Here is a 19,033-nt window from a genome sequence, read left to right on the forward strand (position 1 = left end):
GGCAATGGGAACTGTAATTGTGCAAGCGGTACTGCTTGCCCAAAGCTTCCCTCTGATGCAGCTTCCTGTTTCCGCCTGGGCGCATGGTGGGGTGGAGCAGGGCAGGGGGGCCCAGTGTACTAGGAGCCCTCGACAAATTAATCCTGCCCTGCATCGGCAACATCCTTCCATCGTGTGCCCAGTTGCTCAAGAATCTTACTGTTACTGCAACAGATTCATCCATTGTTGCTGGCATCAGGCAAATAATAAATAGTTATTTTCCTGTTCATCTATTACACAGTGTTGGTTCCCTTCTATATCTACTTCTGAAAGACAATCTGATTATCTTTCCAAAATATGTAAATACACAGGAAACCAAATCTTTATGAAGGTTGTACCAAAACCAGATCAAAATGGAAGGCTCTATTTGTGATTTTTAAACAACAGTTGAACAGAATATTGTCCCCTTTTATACTTTAATAAAAAAGATTTAAATATAAAATCATGTGTTTGAGGCTTGTGCAGATGAGGACAGAATCCATGGGGACAGGGTGGAGACAGAGCTTGTGAGAACGAGGACAGAGCCCTCAGGGATCGAGTGGTGTCAGAGACAGAGCCTAAGGGTCAGGCACAAATTCTGTCCCTGTGTCATTCTCAAGTAAATTGCCCTAATATACAGTACGGTATTTTTTAATTTATATGCATGGCTGTGTGCGCTGCCCATATTCTGCCCAGACTCTGCTTATGTGCATACCTAACTTCAAAGTAGACACCATTCCAAGTGAAGCAGGATTTTCGAAAGGACATCCAACTCAGAACATCAAAAATAGAAATCCATCTCACATGTATTTTAGAACAGGATACAGCCAGTTTGAAAATACAACTAAGATGTACCTCCATGTGCTGGAAACTTCCAGAATGAGCATCCATTTTACAATCTGAAATATCCAAATTATGAGCAGGTAAAACAGAAGGCATGAGCATCTGGGTGGCAGCATAGGAACATCCATCTTATAAAATGGCCACATGTCTGTCTATGCAGAGCAGAGGAGTAGCCTAATAGAGCATTGGGTTGAGAATCAGGAGACCCAAGATTTAAATCCCATTTCAGCTGTTTGTGATATATATTTTTTTTAAATTGTGAACCCTCTAGGACAGGGGTGTCCAATGTCGGTCCTCGAGGGCCGCAGTCCAGTCGGGTTTTCAGGATTTCCCCAATGAATATGCATGAGATCTATTTGCATGCACTGTTTTCAATGCATATTCATTGGGGAAATCCTGAAAACCCGACTGGATTGCGGCCCTCGAGGACCGACATTGGACACCCCTGCTCTAGGAAGAGAAGAATGCCTACTGTACTTGTATGTACACCACGTCAATAGCTGTCAGGCTTGAAGGTATCTTATTTATTCAGGTATAGTAGATATTTTTCTGTCCCTTCAGAGTTCACAACTTTAAAAATAAAAAATGTGAAGTGGAATTTGAAATTGGGTCCCTTGATTCTCAGCAGAGAATGACACAGGGCCAAATTTGTCCCCGTCCCCACAAGTTTTGTCCCTGTCCCATTCCTGCAAGCTCTGCCTTAACCACACAAGCCTCAAACACTTATGATTTTAAAGTGTTTGAGGCTTGTGCAGATGAGGACAGAGCTTGGAGGAATAGGGCAGGGACAGGAAAAGAACTCGCCGGAATGAGACGGGAAAATGAGTTCCCGTGGAGACGGGAAAAAATTTGTCCCCGTGTCATTCTCTAGTCCTCAGTTCACAGGTCTACTCAGATCTGCATGTTACTCTGTTGAGAATGTCTATAGCACCTGAAGTTGTCATAGCACCCTTGCCAGTTTCACATTTGGGGGAAGAGTAAGGAGGACAGCAACCACTGGAGGATTAAGGAGGTGTCAGGTCTTAATCCCTCCAATGGACAAGTGCTCAGTCAGAGCACCTTTCTGTAACCTGGACGTGCCAGGTCTAAATAACAATCCCCATCTTTTTAGACATAGGCATCCCTTCCCTTTCTGTGATTAGAGTTGGACATCCATGTTTTGACCCCTCCTAGTCCTGGCCAGAACACACCCAGGTCATGCCCTTTTGCTGTATGGACATACCATAATGTTAGATATCCATATCCTGGCTTTATATAATCAGGATTTGGACATCAATGCAATACAGAAGTTTAAATGGTAGTCACCCAAACCAAGAATAGAGCTCTAAAATAACCATCTTAGGCATCTATTAGCATTAATGTGTATATGGGCACACTCACCCACACATATATACAAGTATCCTGGTCATTTATGTGCATACTTGGCGCCTAATTGTTGTCATCCACTTTATAGAACTACCCCCAAACAGCGCACCCTTTTCTACAGTTAGCTCAGACTGAAAGAGGCCTACAACTTACTGGCCTAGCTGGTCTTGAGTATGCCTCATCAAATATATTAACTTGTCCTGTTTTTGCTAGGGGGCTAGAAGTATATGTTTCTAAAAACAGTGTTCCCTCTAAGCTGAGCAGGAGTCCTCCACCCACAGTCTCACATACCTGTCCTTAGCGACTGAAAATATTCCACCCCCTAGTGGTAGCAATGCAGCTGGAGGACACCTGCTCAGCTTAGAGGGAACAGTGGTGGTGAACCATCTGATAACCCTCATTCTCAGATATGTCAAGTATTACGAGTCTCATGCAATTAGAGGGTATTTCCTGCTCGCACACAGCATGGTCCACCTCTCACACATTCAAAGATGCAAAGCCTTTGAGGTTTTAGCAGCATCATGCTACTTTGGACTTCCTGATGTCATCACAATCCCAAGAAGGTTCCAGGAGTCAGAGAGACTGTGTAGGACACACTAATTGGAAAGAGAACAATAGAACTTAAAGACAAGTTTTAGTTAATGGAATGGAGGGGTTGATGGAAGGGAAGTTCCTGTGCCATGCTACTGAATATTCTGTGTGAGCTGATTGGGCTGAGAAGCAGGTAAAGCTAAACAGTGTCCTGGAGAATAAGGTGGTGCTGAAAATGGGGGCAAATGTGAGAGGCAGCTGCAAACTGGAGAAGGGACAAAGAGCATTGCAAAATGCCTATAGAATAGATAGACTTGTTACCAGCTTATGCCTCGTTAGAAAGGGCATACCAAGAGTAATTTAGAGGGGATTGTTGCTACAGCACCACTTTGGGGCATGCTGCCATTGTATCTTCCTAATTCTGTAGTGAGAGACTCCTGGCCAAGGTGTGAATTGTTTAGTTCAACCTGGTAGAAGCAAGACCAACTTCTGTTTTACCAGTGGATTTTTTTTTTCTCTAAATTTTAAATCTTTTGAACTATAACCTTCAGTAAGTGAAAGAAATGGCATCTAAGAACTGAACTGAGTGCTCATTTAATTTAAGCTTTAATTCTTAAAAGCGAAAGAAATTGCAGAGGATAAAGAGCCACTGCCTACAACTGAGAGTACTTGGTTTGCCCTTTGCTATCTTGTGTGTTATGGAAAGGAAGTTTTTAATCTATCATTCTCTCAGGAGAAGAAACAGACTACAAAAGGTTTCCATCCTGTCTCTAGTGCTGAACTGTGCCAGTGTACAGCACTTGTGAAAAAGGGCTGCTCTAATTACTGCCCCATACCAAACATTCCATTTTTGCAAAAATGATTGAACAGCTTCAGGACTTTATGGGCAAGTATGATGTCCTAAAGTACCTTCAATATGGGGGGGGGGGGTGTTGTTGGTGGGGGGAGACCCCAGCGGCATCCCTCCTAATCATCTTGTACAGGGTGTGGGGGAGGGGGGCTTAGCAGCGGCAGATGAAGGGGGGTGTCGGCAGGAGGGGGGAACATTTCTCTCTGCTGCTATCCCTGCCAGTCAATCAGCTGAGCCAGCAGGATTCAGGGAGACCTGAGGCTCAATTGATTGGGGCAGGGAGTGCAGCCTTGACAGGAGGGAGGAGCTGTACCTAGAGATTACTCTTCTGAGTAAGTGCTAAACACAGTTCCTCCCACCCTATACTGGCGCTTCTCCACACAAATAGCATGCATATAATTTGCATGCTATTATGCTGAGAATCGCCTGTAAAAGTCAAATCGCTCCCATTATGGACACTACATTGTCTCACCGGATTTTACTGGCAAGTTTTGAGAATCGGGCCCATAATCCAGCGACATTGCTAGCACCTTTGATTAATTCTACATATTCTTTATTGGAAGTGATTACAGAATTCATTTACTTTAAAATTCTTGAAAAATGTCTTCAATAGTTCTATTTTCAAAAGTTCTTTCTCTTGCTAAATACATTAGACTCTCAGTTAACCGGCACCCATGGGGATTGATAGATGCCAGATAAATGTACATTCTGGTTGCTTGAGAATTACTATGCTGGATAAATGTAGGTTCTAGTTGCTTGAGAGTTACTATAAAATAGGCCTAACTAATACTATACCCCATACTATGCCATACCATACACTATTCCAGACAAACTACCCAACATGTGGTAAGCAAAGCGTGGACATACTCAGGTGTGGCATGCCAGAAATTGATTTTATTTTCATTTTTATTTAAAGTATTACAGTATTTCTATGATTTTTTTTGCTGGTTGTTTGAGTTCCAGTTAACAGAGAGTCTACTGTAAATTTCATGACAATAATCTTAGTGGCTGATGGTGTCAGCTTCTGAAAGGCGTATCTCTGAGCATAGGCAGCGGAATGCTTTTTTGTTTGGGGGGCCCATAAGCTCAACCCTAGACCCCGCCCCAGAACTGCCCAAGTTCCTCCCCAGACCTCACCCCCATAATAATAGTACTAATTGTAAATGCCATTTCTTCCATTCATTTTTCATATACACACAATATAATCTTAATAATACACCATGGTAACCACAAAAGTGCACTCTTTTTCCCCTCCCCACCATTGCACAGCATTTCTTCCTCTCTCCTCCATCCCCATGTGCAACGTCTTCCTCTCTCTCACTGTCCACCACCTCTATCTCTCATTCCCTCCCTTGCTGCAAAGGGAATGGGGAAAGAGAGAGAGGGAGATAGCAATCCAGGGTGCCTCTTTCCCACCCCCTCTACTGCCACATCCAATATTTCTTCCTCTTTTATCCCCCGGACTGTGTGCAGCATCTTTCAACCCTGCCCACCAGCCCCATGTCCAACATTTCTACTTCTATCACCCCTCTCCAGCTCCATGCTACATCTCTTCCTCCATTCACTCCACCATCATGTCCAACATTCCTCCCTCTTGCATCCATTTCCATCTGTCCCACTGTTTCCTCCCTACCACCACATCCAACATTTTTCCCTCTTATCTCTCTCTACAAGCTGGCAAATGGAATGATTGCCTTACCGCCCTCATCTCTCTTGCCCCATCCTACCTATCCTTCAGAAAATCTCTCAAAGCTTACCTCTTTGATAAATTTCTCTAACCCCATCCTTCCTTCCTTTCCTCTCCTTCCTCACCTATATACCTCTTCTTCCCTGGATCTTACTATCCTCATCCTACACTCCCTTGTAACTGTATATATTCCTTTCTCTCCTCTCTTCATCCTTCCAAAGTATTTTTAGATCAATGTAGTCTTGTTAGAATGTTTATTTCTTATTTCTCCTCTATCTCTATTTTTCACTTCTTTGTTATTCTCCAGGTACTTTAGTTAGATTGTGAGCCTTTGGGACAGTAAGGGAATTTCTAAGTACCTATCTTACTTTTTAATTTTAATTGTTACTGTTACTGGTTACTTTACCCTGGTTAATCAGACTCTGCATCTTCGCTGTAAATGTACAGTCTCTTCTCCTGTAAACCGCTCTGAACTGTTTTGTGGTATTGCGGTATGCAAAAATAAAGTTATTATTATTATTATTATTACTTCACTCCTCTCCCATCACCATGTCCAATAATTCTCCTCTTTCTTCCTTTCCCCATATATACCATCTCTTTCCCTCTCACTCACACCCATGCTTAACAATTCTCCCTTTCTATTCCCTATTCCCTATTCCCTCAGCATCTCTTTCCCCCATCCTTCCATCTTATGTTCCATGTTCATGCCCCCTCCATCCCTTCTGTATCCTAAGTTAGTGCTCCCTCCCTCCTTTTCAGTCTTTGTCCCATATTTGTGCCTCCTCTCGCTTCTATGTCCTAACACATCTCCTCTCTCCATTCTGTGTCCCAAATTCATGCCCCCCTCCCTTATTTGACCCAAGTTCATGCTCCCTTCTTTCCTTTTCTCAATATGCCCCTCCCTCCTGTGTCCCAACATGCCCCTCCTGTGACCCACTGTGCCTCTCTTCCTCCCTCCTTCCCTTCTGTGATCCAAGTACATGCCCCCTCCCAAGAGTGTGTACCTATATTCTGGCTGGCTCTAAAACATCCAAGTAGGTCTCCTCCTCCTTCTTTCCAGCTGCACTTCTTTCTTTACAAAGCCACAGGCAGCAGCAGCAGAGTATGGCCTGGTGTGCTCCCAAGTATGCCATCGCTCACCTCTCCCAGCCCCCCAGTCCATATCTCCTCCGCCTTTCCCTAGCCATGTCTTCTCTTCCTTCTCTGCTTTCCCTGAGTTGTCCATCTCTCCCTCCTCCTTCTGTCCCCTCTCCTGAATCTCTTTCCCTATCTTGCTCCTTCCACCAAATTTCTCTCTCACTCTCCCCATTTTTCCCCCCACATCCATTTCTCCCTTCCCCCTCTGCCTTCCCTCATGTCCATCTCTCCCTCTCTTACTCCCTCTGTCCTTCCCCAAATCCATCTCTTATTGTCCTTCTTCTGCCCCCACTCTGCCACCTCTCCCTGTCTTCCTTCTACCCTCTCTGCCATCCCCAAATCCATCTCTCCTTGTCCCTCACATATCTGACATCATTCCCTCCCTCTCTTACTCCATTCCTCACATCTCTCCCTTCTTCCCTCATCTGAGTCCAATATCTCTCCCTTCCCCCAATCCCATATGCTCCTCTCCGCTGGTTTTCTACACCTAGCTACCGGCCAGCATGCCTGCTGGTCAGCACTCTGCCGTGCCCCTGCCGGCATCTACTTCTCTCCCTCCTCCCTCCCACCCGCCACGTGTTTACATTTAACTTCTTAGAAAAGTGCTGCACTGCCCTGCCACTGGCCCCGGCGTCTTCTCTCCACTGCGGCCCGCCCTCTCTGACAACTTCCTGTTTCCTTCCTGGCCGCAATGGAGAGAAGATGACAGGCCACACTTTTCTAAGAAGTTTAACGTAGACACACGTGCGGGCGGGAAGTAGGAGGAAGAGAAGTAGATGCCAGCGAAGGGGCGCTGCAGAGAGTGCCGACTAGCAGGCACGCTGGCTGATAGCAAGGTGTTGCTCCCAGCCTCACAAGAAGTGGGGAGCTCACCCCCCACACACACAGGAACACCCACAGGACGGGCAATTTTTGGGAAGGCCATAGCCCTTGTGCTCCCCCCCCCCAGTCCGATGCCTATGTCTCTAAGTTTTGCCACCTTAAGGAATTTTATCAGCAGAGCCCACTTTAACTGGAGAGCATTTATACAGCAGTTAATCAGTGCCAACATCACTCTAGATACTGTATTCATAAACCTTTTTTTTATTTTTTGATTATAAAGTTCAGGAAGTCAGAGTAACCAAGAACTTCTGCAAAGATCTGATGCCATATCTCTTGCAAAGAAACATATTAGGCTATGATTCTATAGATATCATACCATCGCAAACAAAAACAAAATTTAAACAAGTTCCCATGATGCCTTGGCTGTACAGAAGTTTCAGAGGCTTAGGGTGCATGTTAAAAAAAAATAGCATATTTGCCTTGTGAGTGTGTATTAAAAACTTACTTTGAAAAGCCAGAATATGCTCAGTGCTTTGCAAACTAATTCTCCACATCTGACATTTTCTGGAAAATGACATTTTCTAGGAAGAAATTAATTTTTTATGAAACCAGCACAGCTCTGCAATAAACAGATGCTTAATCATTATGAAAAATCATTCAGGTATAGTGGCAATCCTTACAATATCTTCCTTGTAAGGCTACTCTTTGTGACTGGGGAATATATGCACAACAGAATGGCATTTTGTTGTACAAATGTGTGTGAGAGACAAGACGTGGTTAAGCTGGGATCTTGCTCAGAGTGTGTTACCATTTGGGATCCAACGATTAACAGATGATGTGGTTCATTATTAGAGCATAGGTGATGACGTTTTATTCGAAGATAAAAGTTCCTAGGCTTCAGGAAAACTAAGACCCTCTTTTACTAAGCCGCAACAGAGGTTTCTACTGTGGCCCGTGGCGCTAAATGTTCCAACACTTCTCCGACGCTCAAAGGAATTCTATGAGCGTTGCAATATTTATCGCTCTGGGCTGCAGTGGAAACCTTTACCGTGGCTTAGTAAAAGGGGAGTGGAGGGTACGTTTGTTAAGACAGGGAAGTATCTGTAAGAGTCGTTAATTAGATAGGAAAATCTAGTACTCCTGTAGGAATTCTGTACAACTGCAAGGAACAGAATTTCCCACTTCCGCAGAACATGCTGAATTCTGCAAAGGCGCCGGCATCAGGTCTCTCCTCAGTCTCTCTCACCCTTTCCCACAGAGATCACATAGCAAGAGAAGGAGAAAGTGAACCACATCACATCCATCACTTCCCTCTCCTCTGTGGGCACTAGACTCAACTGTTTATATGAATCCTGGGGCTCTACTGAGGTTTGTGCGGTACACATAAATTATCGAGTCTGTGGTCAGAAGAAGAGGAGGAAGTGAACTGATGTGCAGTGATTTATTTCTCCTCGTGTTGTGCAATTCCTGTGTGGGAGAAGGAAAGAGCAGCTAATAGTGGCTGAGTTGCCATGAGGATGAGAGGGGGCAGAGCAAGGCAAGTGTGCCATCGGGAGGGTGAGAATGATAGCAGAGCAAAGTATGAGTGTGCCATAAGGATGGTGGGGGGAGGCATAGCAAGGTGAGTTTGCCATGGAGGGGGCGGAGGAAGAACAAGGTAAGAGTGTGCTATAGGGATGATGGGGGGAGGAGCAGAGCAAGGTGAGCGTGCCGTATAAGAGAGGGGAGTAGAATCAGGCACAAGATGTGAGTGTTCCCTGAAGATTTGGAGGGCAGGCAGAGCAAGATGCAATTGTGCCCTAGGGATGGGGATGTTCAGAGCAAGGAGAATGTGCCATGGGAGTTGGAGTTGGGACAGAGCGAGATGTGAGTGTACTATGGGGATGGGAGGGTGAAAGAAAGCCTCTGTGTGCTACAGAGATGGGAAGCCAGAAAAAGCTGAGAATGCCATGAGAATGCGTGAGGGGGACAGAGAAAGCTGAAACTGTATCGTAGGGGAAGGAGTGGGGCAGAACAAGCAACTACCATGCACTAAAGCTTTGGTAACTGCACATTTTACTGCAATTTGATACAAAGGTCCCTAACTCGTGATCTACAACATCAAATGCTAATGAGAAATCTTTGTGCATAAATAATATAGCACTCCTTCCATCAACAATCTTTCCAAGTTTTAAGAGCAAGCCAGGCAAAAATGTTTTGAATTTGCAGCATGGGGTCTAATCCATCAATATGCCATAAATGGCCACTTAAGTGTATGACAACTGTAGCCTCCATAGTCTTAAAAGAATACTGGCAATTTGGTCTGTAATTTTTACAAACACTTCCATCTATTCCTGTTGATTTAAAATCAGTTCATATGATAAGAGTAAGAGATGATGGAAAGTCACCTTGTTATAAAACCAAGTATCTGGCAAGATCCCAACACTTGATGAATTAATATGAAAACATAAGAATAACCTTACTGGGTCAGACCAATGATCCATCTAGCCCAATATCCTCTCTTCACGGAGGTCAATCAAGTCACAAATACTGGGCAAAAACCCAACTAATAACAGCATTCCATGCCACCAAACCAGAGCAAGAAGTGGTTTCCCCCATGCATATCTCAACACTTTTCCTCCATGAACTTCTCCAAACCTTTTTTAAAACCAGCTACATTAACCACTCTTACCACATCCTTTGGCAACGCGTTCCCAAGCTTAACTATTCTCTGAATGAAAAAAATATTTCCTCCTATTGGTTTTAAAAGTATTACTCTGTAACTTCATCAAGTGTCCACCCCCATCCCGGAAGTCTACTCTGGTAACTCCCTTTAAATTTGTTGTTCCAGCTATTAAAGTCGCATGCTTAGAGATTTAAAATAAAGAATTTTCTAATATAGCATACAAATTTTTCTAATAATTTCATTGAGATTGATTTTGAACCTGAGTTCCAAAAGGTAATTATTCATAAGCTGGCTGGACTCCTGTTTTATCAGTAATTGCCAGTAATAAGCTTTAGCAATATGGGGAATAGTTTCTGGTGAAAATTTCAAATTTTCCTGAAGAAACTTCTTAAATATCTCAACAGGAGTCATTCCCAATACCTTTGGACAATTAAGAACTCTCAAATTCAATCTCTGATTAAAATTTTCCAATTGTTCGATTTCTCTAGTGATTAATTTCTGATCTTTAATAACCTCTGAAACAGTCTAAATTTGTCCATTTCAGTTTGTATATTCTTAATCTTATCGGAGCATTCTTGCTGCACTTTATTAATTGACTGAGATAGAGTATCAACTTTACTTACAAGCGTGGCCAGATTATGAGTGATCTAGAGTCTGCTGAATCAATGGGAGACAACGTCAAAGCTTGTGATAGAGAGCCCTCATGCTTCTCTTCCATTCTGGATGTGTCATTGTCACTAACAAAGCAAATGCTAGAGGTAAATTGTAGAAGGAAAACAGCCAGAATCTCTAGAATGCCGTCACATTGCTGTCCGCCATCTTGGCCACTCCCTGGGCCCAACTGAGAGTTTCTTACTGTTGGCTGGCTCACATCAAAAGGGCTAGCAGTGGAAACACTATTGTAGAAATGAATTAGGGAGCAGAAGTGAGAATTCAGATGACCTTAAACTGCTGAATTTCTCCTGCTGTTACACTAACCCCCTCTTTTACTAAGGTGCGCTATGCTTTTTAGCGCGCGATAAATATTAGCATGTGCTAATCACACGCTAAATGTTAACGTGTGCATGTTATCCTATGGACGTGTTAGCGGTTAGCGCACATGTTGATTTAGTGCACGCTAAAACGCTTAGCGCACCTTAGTAAAAGAGGGCCTAAGATTTGAAATAACTCTTGTCAACTTATTAATTAATTTGGCCATATCATAAGTTGTGATAGGACTAAATTCTTCCCACAATTGATTAGTAACTGCATCAGGAAATCTTCAAAATCACAAGTGATTTTGCACTTCATATCATCTGGGCCGCTGATCATGTGTCAATCACGCATTGGCACCAGTTTCAAACTCACGTCTATGGGAAAGATATGTGCTAGAAATGTAGGCCAGGGTTTTTGGAGGCCTACCTTTCCAGCACCTATCTTTGCATGAATCGTGCCTACGTAGGTGCTTTAGGATGCCTAACGTCATTTCCGGCATGGACCTTGCCTACTTTGGCATTTGGCGGCCTAAAGCACCTATGTAGGCACTAGTACGTGCTTCAACCTTGCTGTTTTTTGCCACTTCTTAGTGTTCTTCAGCTAACTTAGGCACCGATAGGGCGCCTACTGGTGCTTAAGTTCAGGTCCCAGTTTTAGAATTTCCCCCTGTGTACGCAACTAATTAACTGGAAAAGAAACTAGGAGAGACTGCCTGTAGAACCTGGCAGACACTTTTAATTTTGTTGGCAAATGTACAGCAAAGTCATTGCAGTTAGCTGCATCTGTTGTGAAGGTTGCAGTGGACCGCTAAAAGGTGCTTGGTTAAATTAGCAGCCTGTTCAATGTAATTGAGATAAAGTTTATTTTTTTGCATGATGTTAAGGCTTGATAGCACTTATTATTGATTACAGTAATATGATTTTTGATATACCATCTTTCTATGGTACAATCAAAGCTGTTTACATATTATACACAGGAACTTTCCCTATCCCTATGGGCTTATAATCTAAATTTTATACCTGGGATAATGGAGGATTAAGTGATTTGGCCAGGGTCACAAGAAGCTGCAGTAGGATTTGAATCCAGTTCCCAGCCCACTGCACTATCCATTAGACTACTCCTGCTGTGTGTTTTCTATAGTTTAGCTTGTCCTCAGTTAGGCAAGACTTTTGCCATCTCCTTTCTGGTTTCAATCCTTTGCTCTTTAGGGTCCAAACTGCTGTAAAGAACCAAGGTGAACCTTTGTGCATGGGACATAAAACCTTTTTTATTGGTTCAGTTTTCTCTAGGGGCTTAAGTGTGTATTTCAAATATGAACCTGCTCTGACACTGTAATTGCCTTTTCCTCCACATGGGGATAGTCTAAGGCAGTGGTCTTTTTAAATTTTTAAGCAAGAGCCTTTTTGAGTCCAAAAAGGCTGAAGGCGAGCTGACAAATATCTTTCTACTTGGGGCCATGATGCCAATAGCACTTCTCAACATTCATTCCTATCATAACACCTGGCCTTTGTCACACAATGAACCCTATGAAAATGCAGGACCACAAACTAAAAGTCCTAATATACAGAACTGAAACCCATGATGCCAGACTGTGCATGCAGTTCATCACCAGAGAAACAGAGAGCAGGGGCAGCCTTATAATGAGGCCAACTGAAGCAGTGGCCTTAGGCGACAGTCATGAGGGAGTGGCATCATGCTTCCGGCCAGCCAATATGCTAATGCAAAATAAATAAAGGGGAACCAAAAACTTTGATGCTATGTCTCTATGAATGATTAAAGAGAATATAGCAAAGATAATATAAAATCACTCCTCTAGTGCATTAAACAAAATTATTTTTCAAATGATGATAGCTTGAGATGAAACATATGCTCAGAAATGCAGAGGCAAAAACAAGGGGCAAACCCCAAGAATATCGCCTCACCACCCAGTCATTGCATATAGTTGAATTGTATTTGAATGAATATGAAAATATTTTTCTTTGGCTGCAAAACACAGTCTGGCTTATTCTGGTGCTACTAGAGATTCAAAGAAAACTTATCTTGAGTCACAGGTTTCAATGTGGCTCTTTTCAATCCTGCGTCAGGGAACCGATTAGTGCATTCAAAAAACCTTTCTAGGGTGGTATTGTCTCAAAAATACTCAAGGATATTTCCAAAAAGCTAACTTCCTCCACCACTTTTCAACAGCTAGACTGGGCACATGATAGACAGTTTATGGAAGGGGCATAGAAAGAGGGAAGATGCCAAATGAAAGAGAGAGAGAGAGCGGACAGTGGATGGAAGGGGCAGAGAGAACAGATGCTGTATGAAAGGAAGAGAATGAAGAGAGGGTTAAAGCAGAAACAACAAAATGTAGAAAAAAGTTTTTTGTTGTCGTTGCTTTAGAATAAAGTAGTATTGTAACTGCATTGAGAAATAAGGAAAATAAGAAGCAGAAAAGAAATAGGAGCTAATAAGGAACTCATTCCAGGTTGTACGCATTCAATTAAGTAGGATGGACAGTAACCACAATGCCAGAGGGATTCACCCTAGCTTCTATAAAATTCTTCAGTTGTTTTGTGGCATAAAATACATAATGAATGCCTGACAACTTAATACAACATTTACAGGGAAACTGAAAGAAAAATCTAGCTCCCATGGCCCCTGCCTGCAAACAGAAATCAACAAAGGCCTTCCATCTCACTTGTGTAGACCTAAAGAGGTCAGGAAAGATGAACACATAACCCATAAACAAAGCATGATGATGGTGGAAATATAGTCTTAGAACCCAATAGCGATCAGGCTCCAGAGTGAAGGTGGTAATCAAAGTCGCATGAGAAAGAGCCGCTTGTTGAGAATCTTTCAGAAAATTATTCAACTCCACACTACAGAATCTGTTGACACATCCGACGGTTGATTGCCCATCTTTTGAAACAGATGTTTTCTTTTTTTGAGTTCTTGTAGAAGTAAAGTTCACTGTTTAAAATGATCAATTTTTTTTAGAGAGAGATGGTTCTTTTTAAATACTCATTATCTTGATTATATTTGGACAGATAAGGAGCTATTTTTATTCATTTATTTATCTTTTTGAATTTTAATTTCAGGTTTATAATTCTTCAGGTGAAAGGCAAATACAGTACTGTGCATTTTGTTTTTCATTTCTTCCTTTGGAAACATTGGAGTAAATATACTTTCTTACTGAATAACAGTAAGGTTATGCAATCTATATAATTAAACATAATTATGAAGAATTCTTATAATTTTTACATGTACACGTATAATTATGTACAATTTTTATTTTAAAGTTTATAGTTTATCTATGTTGTGATAAGCTTTATGTGTATGTCTCTTGGCTATTATTTAATGTTTATTTGGGTCTGAAAATATGAATGTGTATTTTTTTATGTAAAATGTTCATTTTTTTATATATGTATGCCCCTGATGTTATGTCATTTCTACAATAAGGTTCTTGCTTGGTGACATCTCAAGTTGTTCTCCTTATTTTCCTGCCCACCTCTGCTCTTCCGTTTGTGATTTAGGAAAGCCCACCAACCTTAAATTGTAATGTTTCATCTGATTTTCTAGGCTAGGGCCTCCAATTTATTAGGCACAACAGTCTTATCTTTATTCAAAGCCTTACTGTAAGATTGAAATTCACCAGTTTTCTGTTCAAAACCACCCAAACAGGCATTCAAGCTCCCCAAACACTCCTTGTTGCCCGTCACTTGAAACTGTAAGAAATCAATTTCTCAAAATACTTCAGATAGAGATTTTTCCATCTTACTTATGGCAGCCTCCAAAAACCGAACTCAAAGTCTTAGTCCCCGTGCTCTTTTCAGGAGAGATGCTCAAGGCCCTTTACACTTCCAGAAGACTCCACAAGACCACCATGCAAGATAGGGACCAAAATATTAAATCGGTTATCCATGTAAATCAAAGTTTGCATTTCAGATAAACTGCTAAACAATACAGGAGCGAGAACACCAACCAAAATTCCTCCAGTTGCACTGGCCTCTGTGGTGGTTTCACTTCCATGGTTTCAGGAGAAAGCTTAATAGCTCCATGCTGAAGGAGTAATTACCCCCCATGGCCAATAATAGCTCTCCAGTGCAGTAGACCCAGTGGCGTACCTGGCAGGGCAGGAACCTGGGAGAGAGCACTCACTCTTCTGGCCAAAGCACACACCCTCCTTCAGGTCGTGGCATGTGGTTGTCAGCTCTGCTGGTCCCCTGCCCTGGAACAGGAAGTTGACATCAGAGGAGGCAGTGCCTGGCAGACCGCAGACCTGTGACTGCTGCAGCATCCCTGAGCTCCCTGCACTCAGAGCAGACCATCCCTCTCCCGTTCTACCCTTGGTATGCCACTGAGTGTATCTGTTCCACAATTTTACCTTCCATCATGGATTTAACATACAAGCCTATAGTCAGCTGACCAGAGAGGGGACCAGCACCATATGCAGTAGGGAAGGTATATGTCTTGCCCTTCCATTACCCCACTGGCTATTGTTCACTGATAGAGCTCTAGAACAAGTGGAGCTTACATCACTATGTGTGCTACTAACACCATCTTAGCTCCTCCCTATAAATCCAGAATTTGGAATGGAAAGTCATATAAGTATATTCCCTATACCATGGCCAAACCATGTCCCCAACACACCTCTTTTTTATTTCTATGTCTTAGGGACATCTATATGTAAATTAAGCCTTTTCAAAAATCAGCATTTAAATGTGGATATTGTTTATAGGTGGAATTACTGGAATTTCCACATGGAAAACAATGGCCATAAGCACCTAAGTATCTGTAGCTGATCCGTCAACAGTGATACTAAGGGTGACTTTTGATGCAATACAAAACAGTATTTTATAGGATTTCTGTGGCTAAAAGTAATACTCTCCTCTATCACTCTCTTCCCATACAGACACTCTTTGTTGTTCTCTCGTGGTGTGTATTTAATTCTTTAGGGCCCAGGATGGACCCTCACCACCTTTCCTTCTCAATGCATAAAGATAGATCAATTTCTCACTCTCCCTTAGGGACTCTTCCCTTTACTATCCAAGTTCCTTAATGACCTTCTTTGCTCAAGGTTTGCAGAATGTATCTGGGACTCCTCTCACTTTGAAAGTTAATCTTCAAGATGTGTAGTCAGCATGTAGAGGCTTTCTAGGCTGAAATAAGTCAGATCAAACCCCTAACATACGATTTGAGCATCCAGGGACTTCAATGACTCTACTAACCAATCTTCCCCCCCTAACGCAAGATTTGAGCAATTTGATTTAAGATTGTCAGCAGAAGGAAAACTAGCTACTAGTGAAAATTATAGAAAATATTTAGGAGATGAGTTGGCATCTGTGATCTATGGTAAGATGGCAAAGAATAGGCTCAGAAGAACAGGACACATATCATTTTGTCAGGGAAGTAACAGGTAAGTAAGTTTGATGATAGAGGACTAAGCATATCTTGTTTTAAATAATGTGGTTTTAGAAGTCCTGAGGCCTAAATCTTGTTTTAGAAGGGTAAAAGTGGGCTGGAGGAGCCAGTGGGGGCAGAGTCCCAAATATTATTTTAGATAAGGAGGTATAACCCTTTTTTTCAGTATTGATCACTTAGCACAAGAAAACCTGATATGCATAATGTGACAGCTTTTAACATGGGCACTCTCCCCCTGATATTCAGCCAGCGGTGGTCACGTTTTTTTTAAAGTGCTGATCACTGCTGGCTAAATTATGCCCCAATATTTACTTCTGGGTCAGGTTCTTGCACCAGCACTGAATATTGGAGCATACCTCTGGGCAGCTAGACCATCCGGACCTTATGCGGGCCCAGCCGTTATTTAGCCAGGCCCACATAAGAGTTATGCAGGACCCAGCTGAATATCATGCCAGGGCCTGTATAAGTATTCTTCCTTTGTGTTTTGTTCTAAATTTCCCACACCCTCTCCCACCTCCCCAATGCTCCTCTCTCCTCCCTTAACAAACAAAGGGAAAAAACAACAAAATCTGCAGTAAAAAAACGCGAAACAAAAACAAGGAAAAATTCAGAAACCCATACAATAATGCAGGCTGAATTTATTTCTAACAATTAATTGAGTGTGGTTAATAATACCACCTTAAAAACAAACCTAGGGACCCAACACAGTCCTGTTTCGGTTAACACGCCTTCATCAGGGGTCCCAGGTTGGTAAGGGATCAAATAAAACCGCAAACAAAAAAACTGTAAAAATAGTACCGTAGCCTGCGCAGGATTTTCCACAAGCTACGGTACTATTTTTACAGTTTTTTTTGTTTGCAGTTCTATTTGATCCCTTACCAACCTGGGACCCCTGATGAAGACGTGTTAACCGAAACAGGGACCGTATCGGGTCCCTAGGTTTGTTTTTAAGGTGGTATTATTAACCGCACTCAATTAATTGTTAGAAATAAATTCAGCCTCCTCTCTCCTCCCTTCCCTTTCGCTCCACAAGAATCAAAGCATCCCCCTCCACCTGGTCACCCATCCCATGTGTAAATAGGTTCCCCTTGAGGCCACCTTACAAAATGGCTGCCACAAACTCTCATGGCAACTTGCGGTACTACATGAAGTACCATGAGCCTCCATGAGAGGTCACAGCAGTCATTTTGAAAAGGCACTACAAGGGGGCAAAAGCAAAGGCACTGTGCTTCTGCTCCTAAAAGCCTCCCTTCTCCCTCCCACTGGACCACCAGGCATGTAGGCAGGCTCACAGAGGCTTGAACACATTTTGTCCCGTGTCATTCTCTAGCCCAAAGGCAACTCACCCTTGCTCTTTAAACCAGAATGCTTTCTTAATGTCAGCTAAAGGAATATATGAATGTCTTTTAAAAATTCTTACCACCTGATTTAGTACAGCTACTCAAAATTTGGGTATTTACTGAAGTGATTCAGAGAATCTTTTTTAAAGAGCTGTGGCAGATTCCACACTGGAAATGTTGATCATTTGACACAGAACCAAGAAAATCACCGATTTTGGCAGGATCAGAGGATACCCTTTAGGAATTTGTGGATCTGTGGCAAAAAAAATTATCAGATCATGTTGATATTCATGGATACTGTCAAAATGAAATCAGTCTGAAATTTGTCCAGATTGTCCAGGTCAGCTCCAAGAAAAGGCACAACCTACAAAATTGGATAGATAACATACCATGGCACAATCCAACAATGAACATTTTCAAGCTGCCATTCTCCTCATAGAAATGAAAAAGGCATTACATGACAAATAATAAAAACATAAAGCACTTCAACTACGGATAGCAGCCATAATACAGTTTTGTCTTACCAAGTGTGTTTCTAGGTAGAGCTTTAGGCTGTCTGTCTCTGCTTTAGGAGGGGTCCAGTTCTCGGAGGTCTCCATGGCTTCCTTTAACCAGTGAATAAATTTGTCCAGCTTGTTAACAAACCCCTGATCAAAATAAAAGAGGAAAATAGAAGCATGCATATGTTAGTCGAGGTTTACAAAATAAAAATCATAGACATATATATATATTTATTTTTTTTTTAAAGAATTTAAGGCCAACTCTTCTTTTAGTTTTATTTATTTATTTATTTTAAGTTCAATCAGTTTTATTATCATTTTGTCATAGAAATACAAGCATAGACCTCATATACATAAGAAGTTTTCACAGATTGTAAGTACAGGCGGTCCATGACATGTCATCAAAAACAGAACAAAGAATAATAACATAACCTAACAAACAAGCTTATCAGCCGTGTGCATCTGTTCCTTCAAATCATTATCACAGGATTCTCAAGTATAAAACCTAAGAAAACTCAGAAAACCTTTCAGGTTCATCAGGAAATTTGTAATATGGATCAACCCCAGGATCAGTTTCCTGGGACAAAGGCTTGATTGCCTAAAATAACTAATGCCTGATTCATCGTCCAGTTTTAGTGGTATCTTCAGGAGTTCAAGATTCCAACAAATTACAAGCTCAACCATGAATAAAGAATTAGTTTTGTAAGGATGATAAAACAGAGTCAATCGCTGTATGTTTTTATGCACTACTGAAGGCATGACATTCACTGTTATTTGCCATAAGCTCTTAAAGGGGGCATTAACTTGCAGTACATGCCCTGACAAGGAGGCATTATTATTAGTCTTGTGGGGTCTTTGGTGTGTGTTCATGAGGAGATCATTTATATAGTAGTA

The 19,033-nt window shown here is 42.0% G+C and overlaps 1 protein-coding gene across 1 annotated transcript in view; it reads right to left on the bottom strand.

Annotated features, from left to right (window-relative positions):
• The window catches only part of AKAP6 (A-kinase anchoring protein 6), a 629,015-nt gene that overhangs the window by 551,343 nt on the left and 58,639 nt on the right, over positions 1-19,033 (bottom strand). The window contains exon 4 of the mRNA XM_033953244.1: positions 18,164-18,286. Within this exon, the coding sequence (XP_033809135.1) occupies positions 18,164-18,286 (123 nt within the window). The remainder of the gene's footprint in view (positions 1-18,163; positions 18,287-19,033) is intronic.

Source organism: Geotrypetes seraphini, chromosome 7, assembly GCF_902459505.1.
Source record: "Geotrypetes seraphini chromosome 7, aGeoSer1.1, whole genome shotgun sequence".
In the NCBI taxonomy this organism is placed as follows: domain Eukaryota; kingdom Metazoa; phylum Chordata; class Amphibia; order Gymnophiona; family Dermophiidae; genus Geotrypetes; species Geotrypetes seraphini.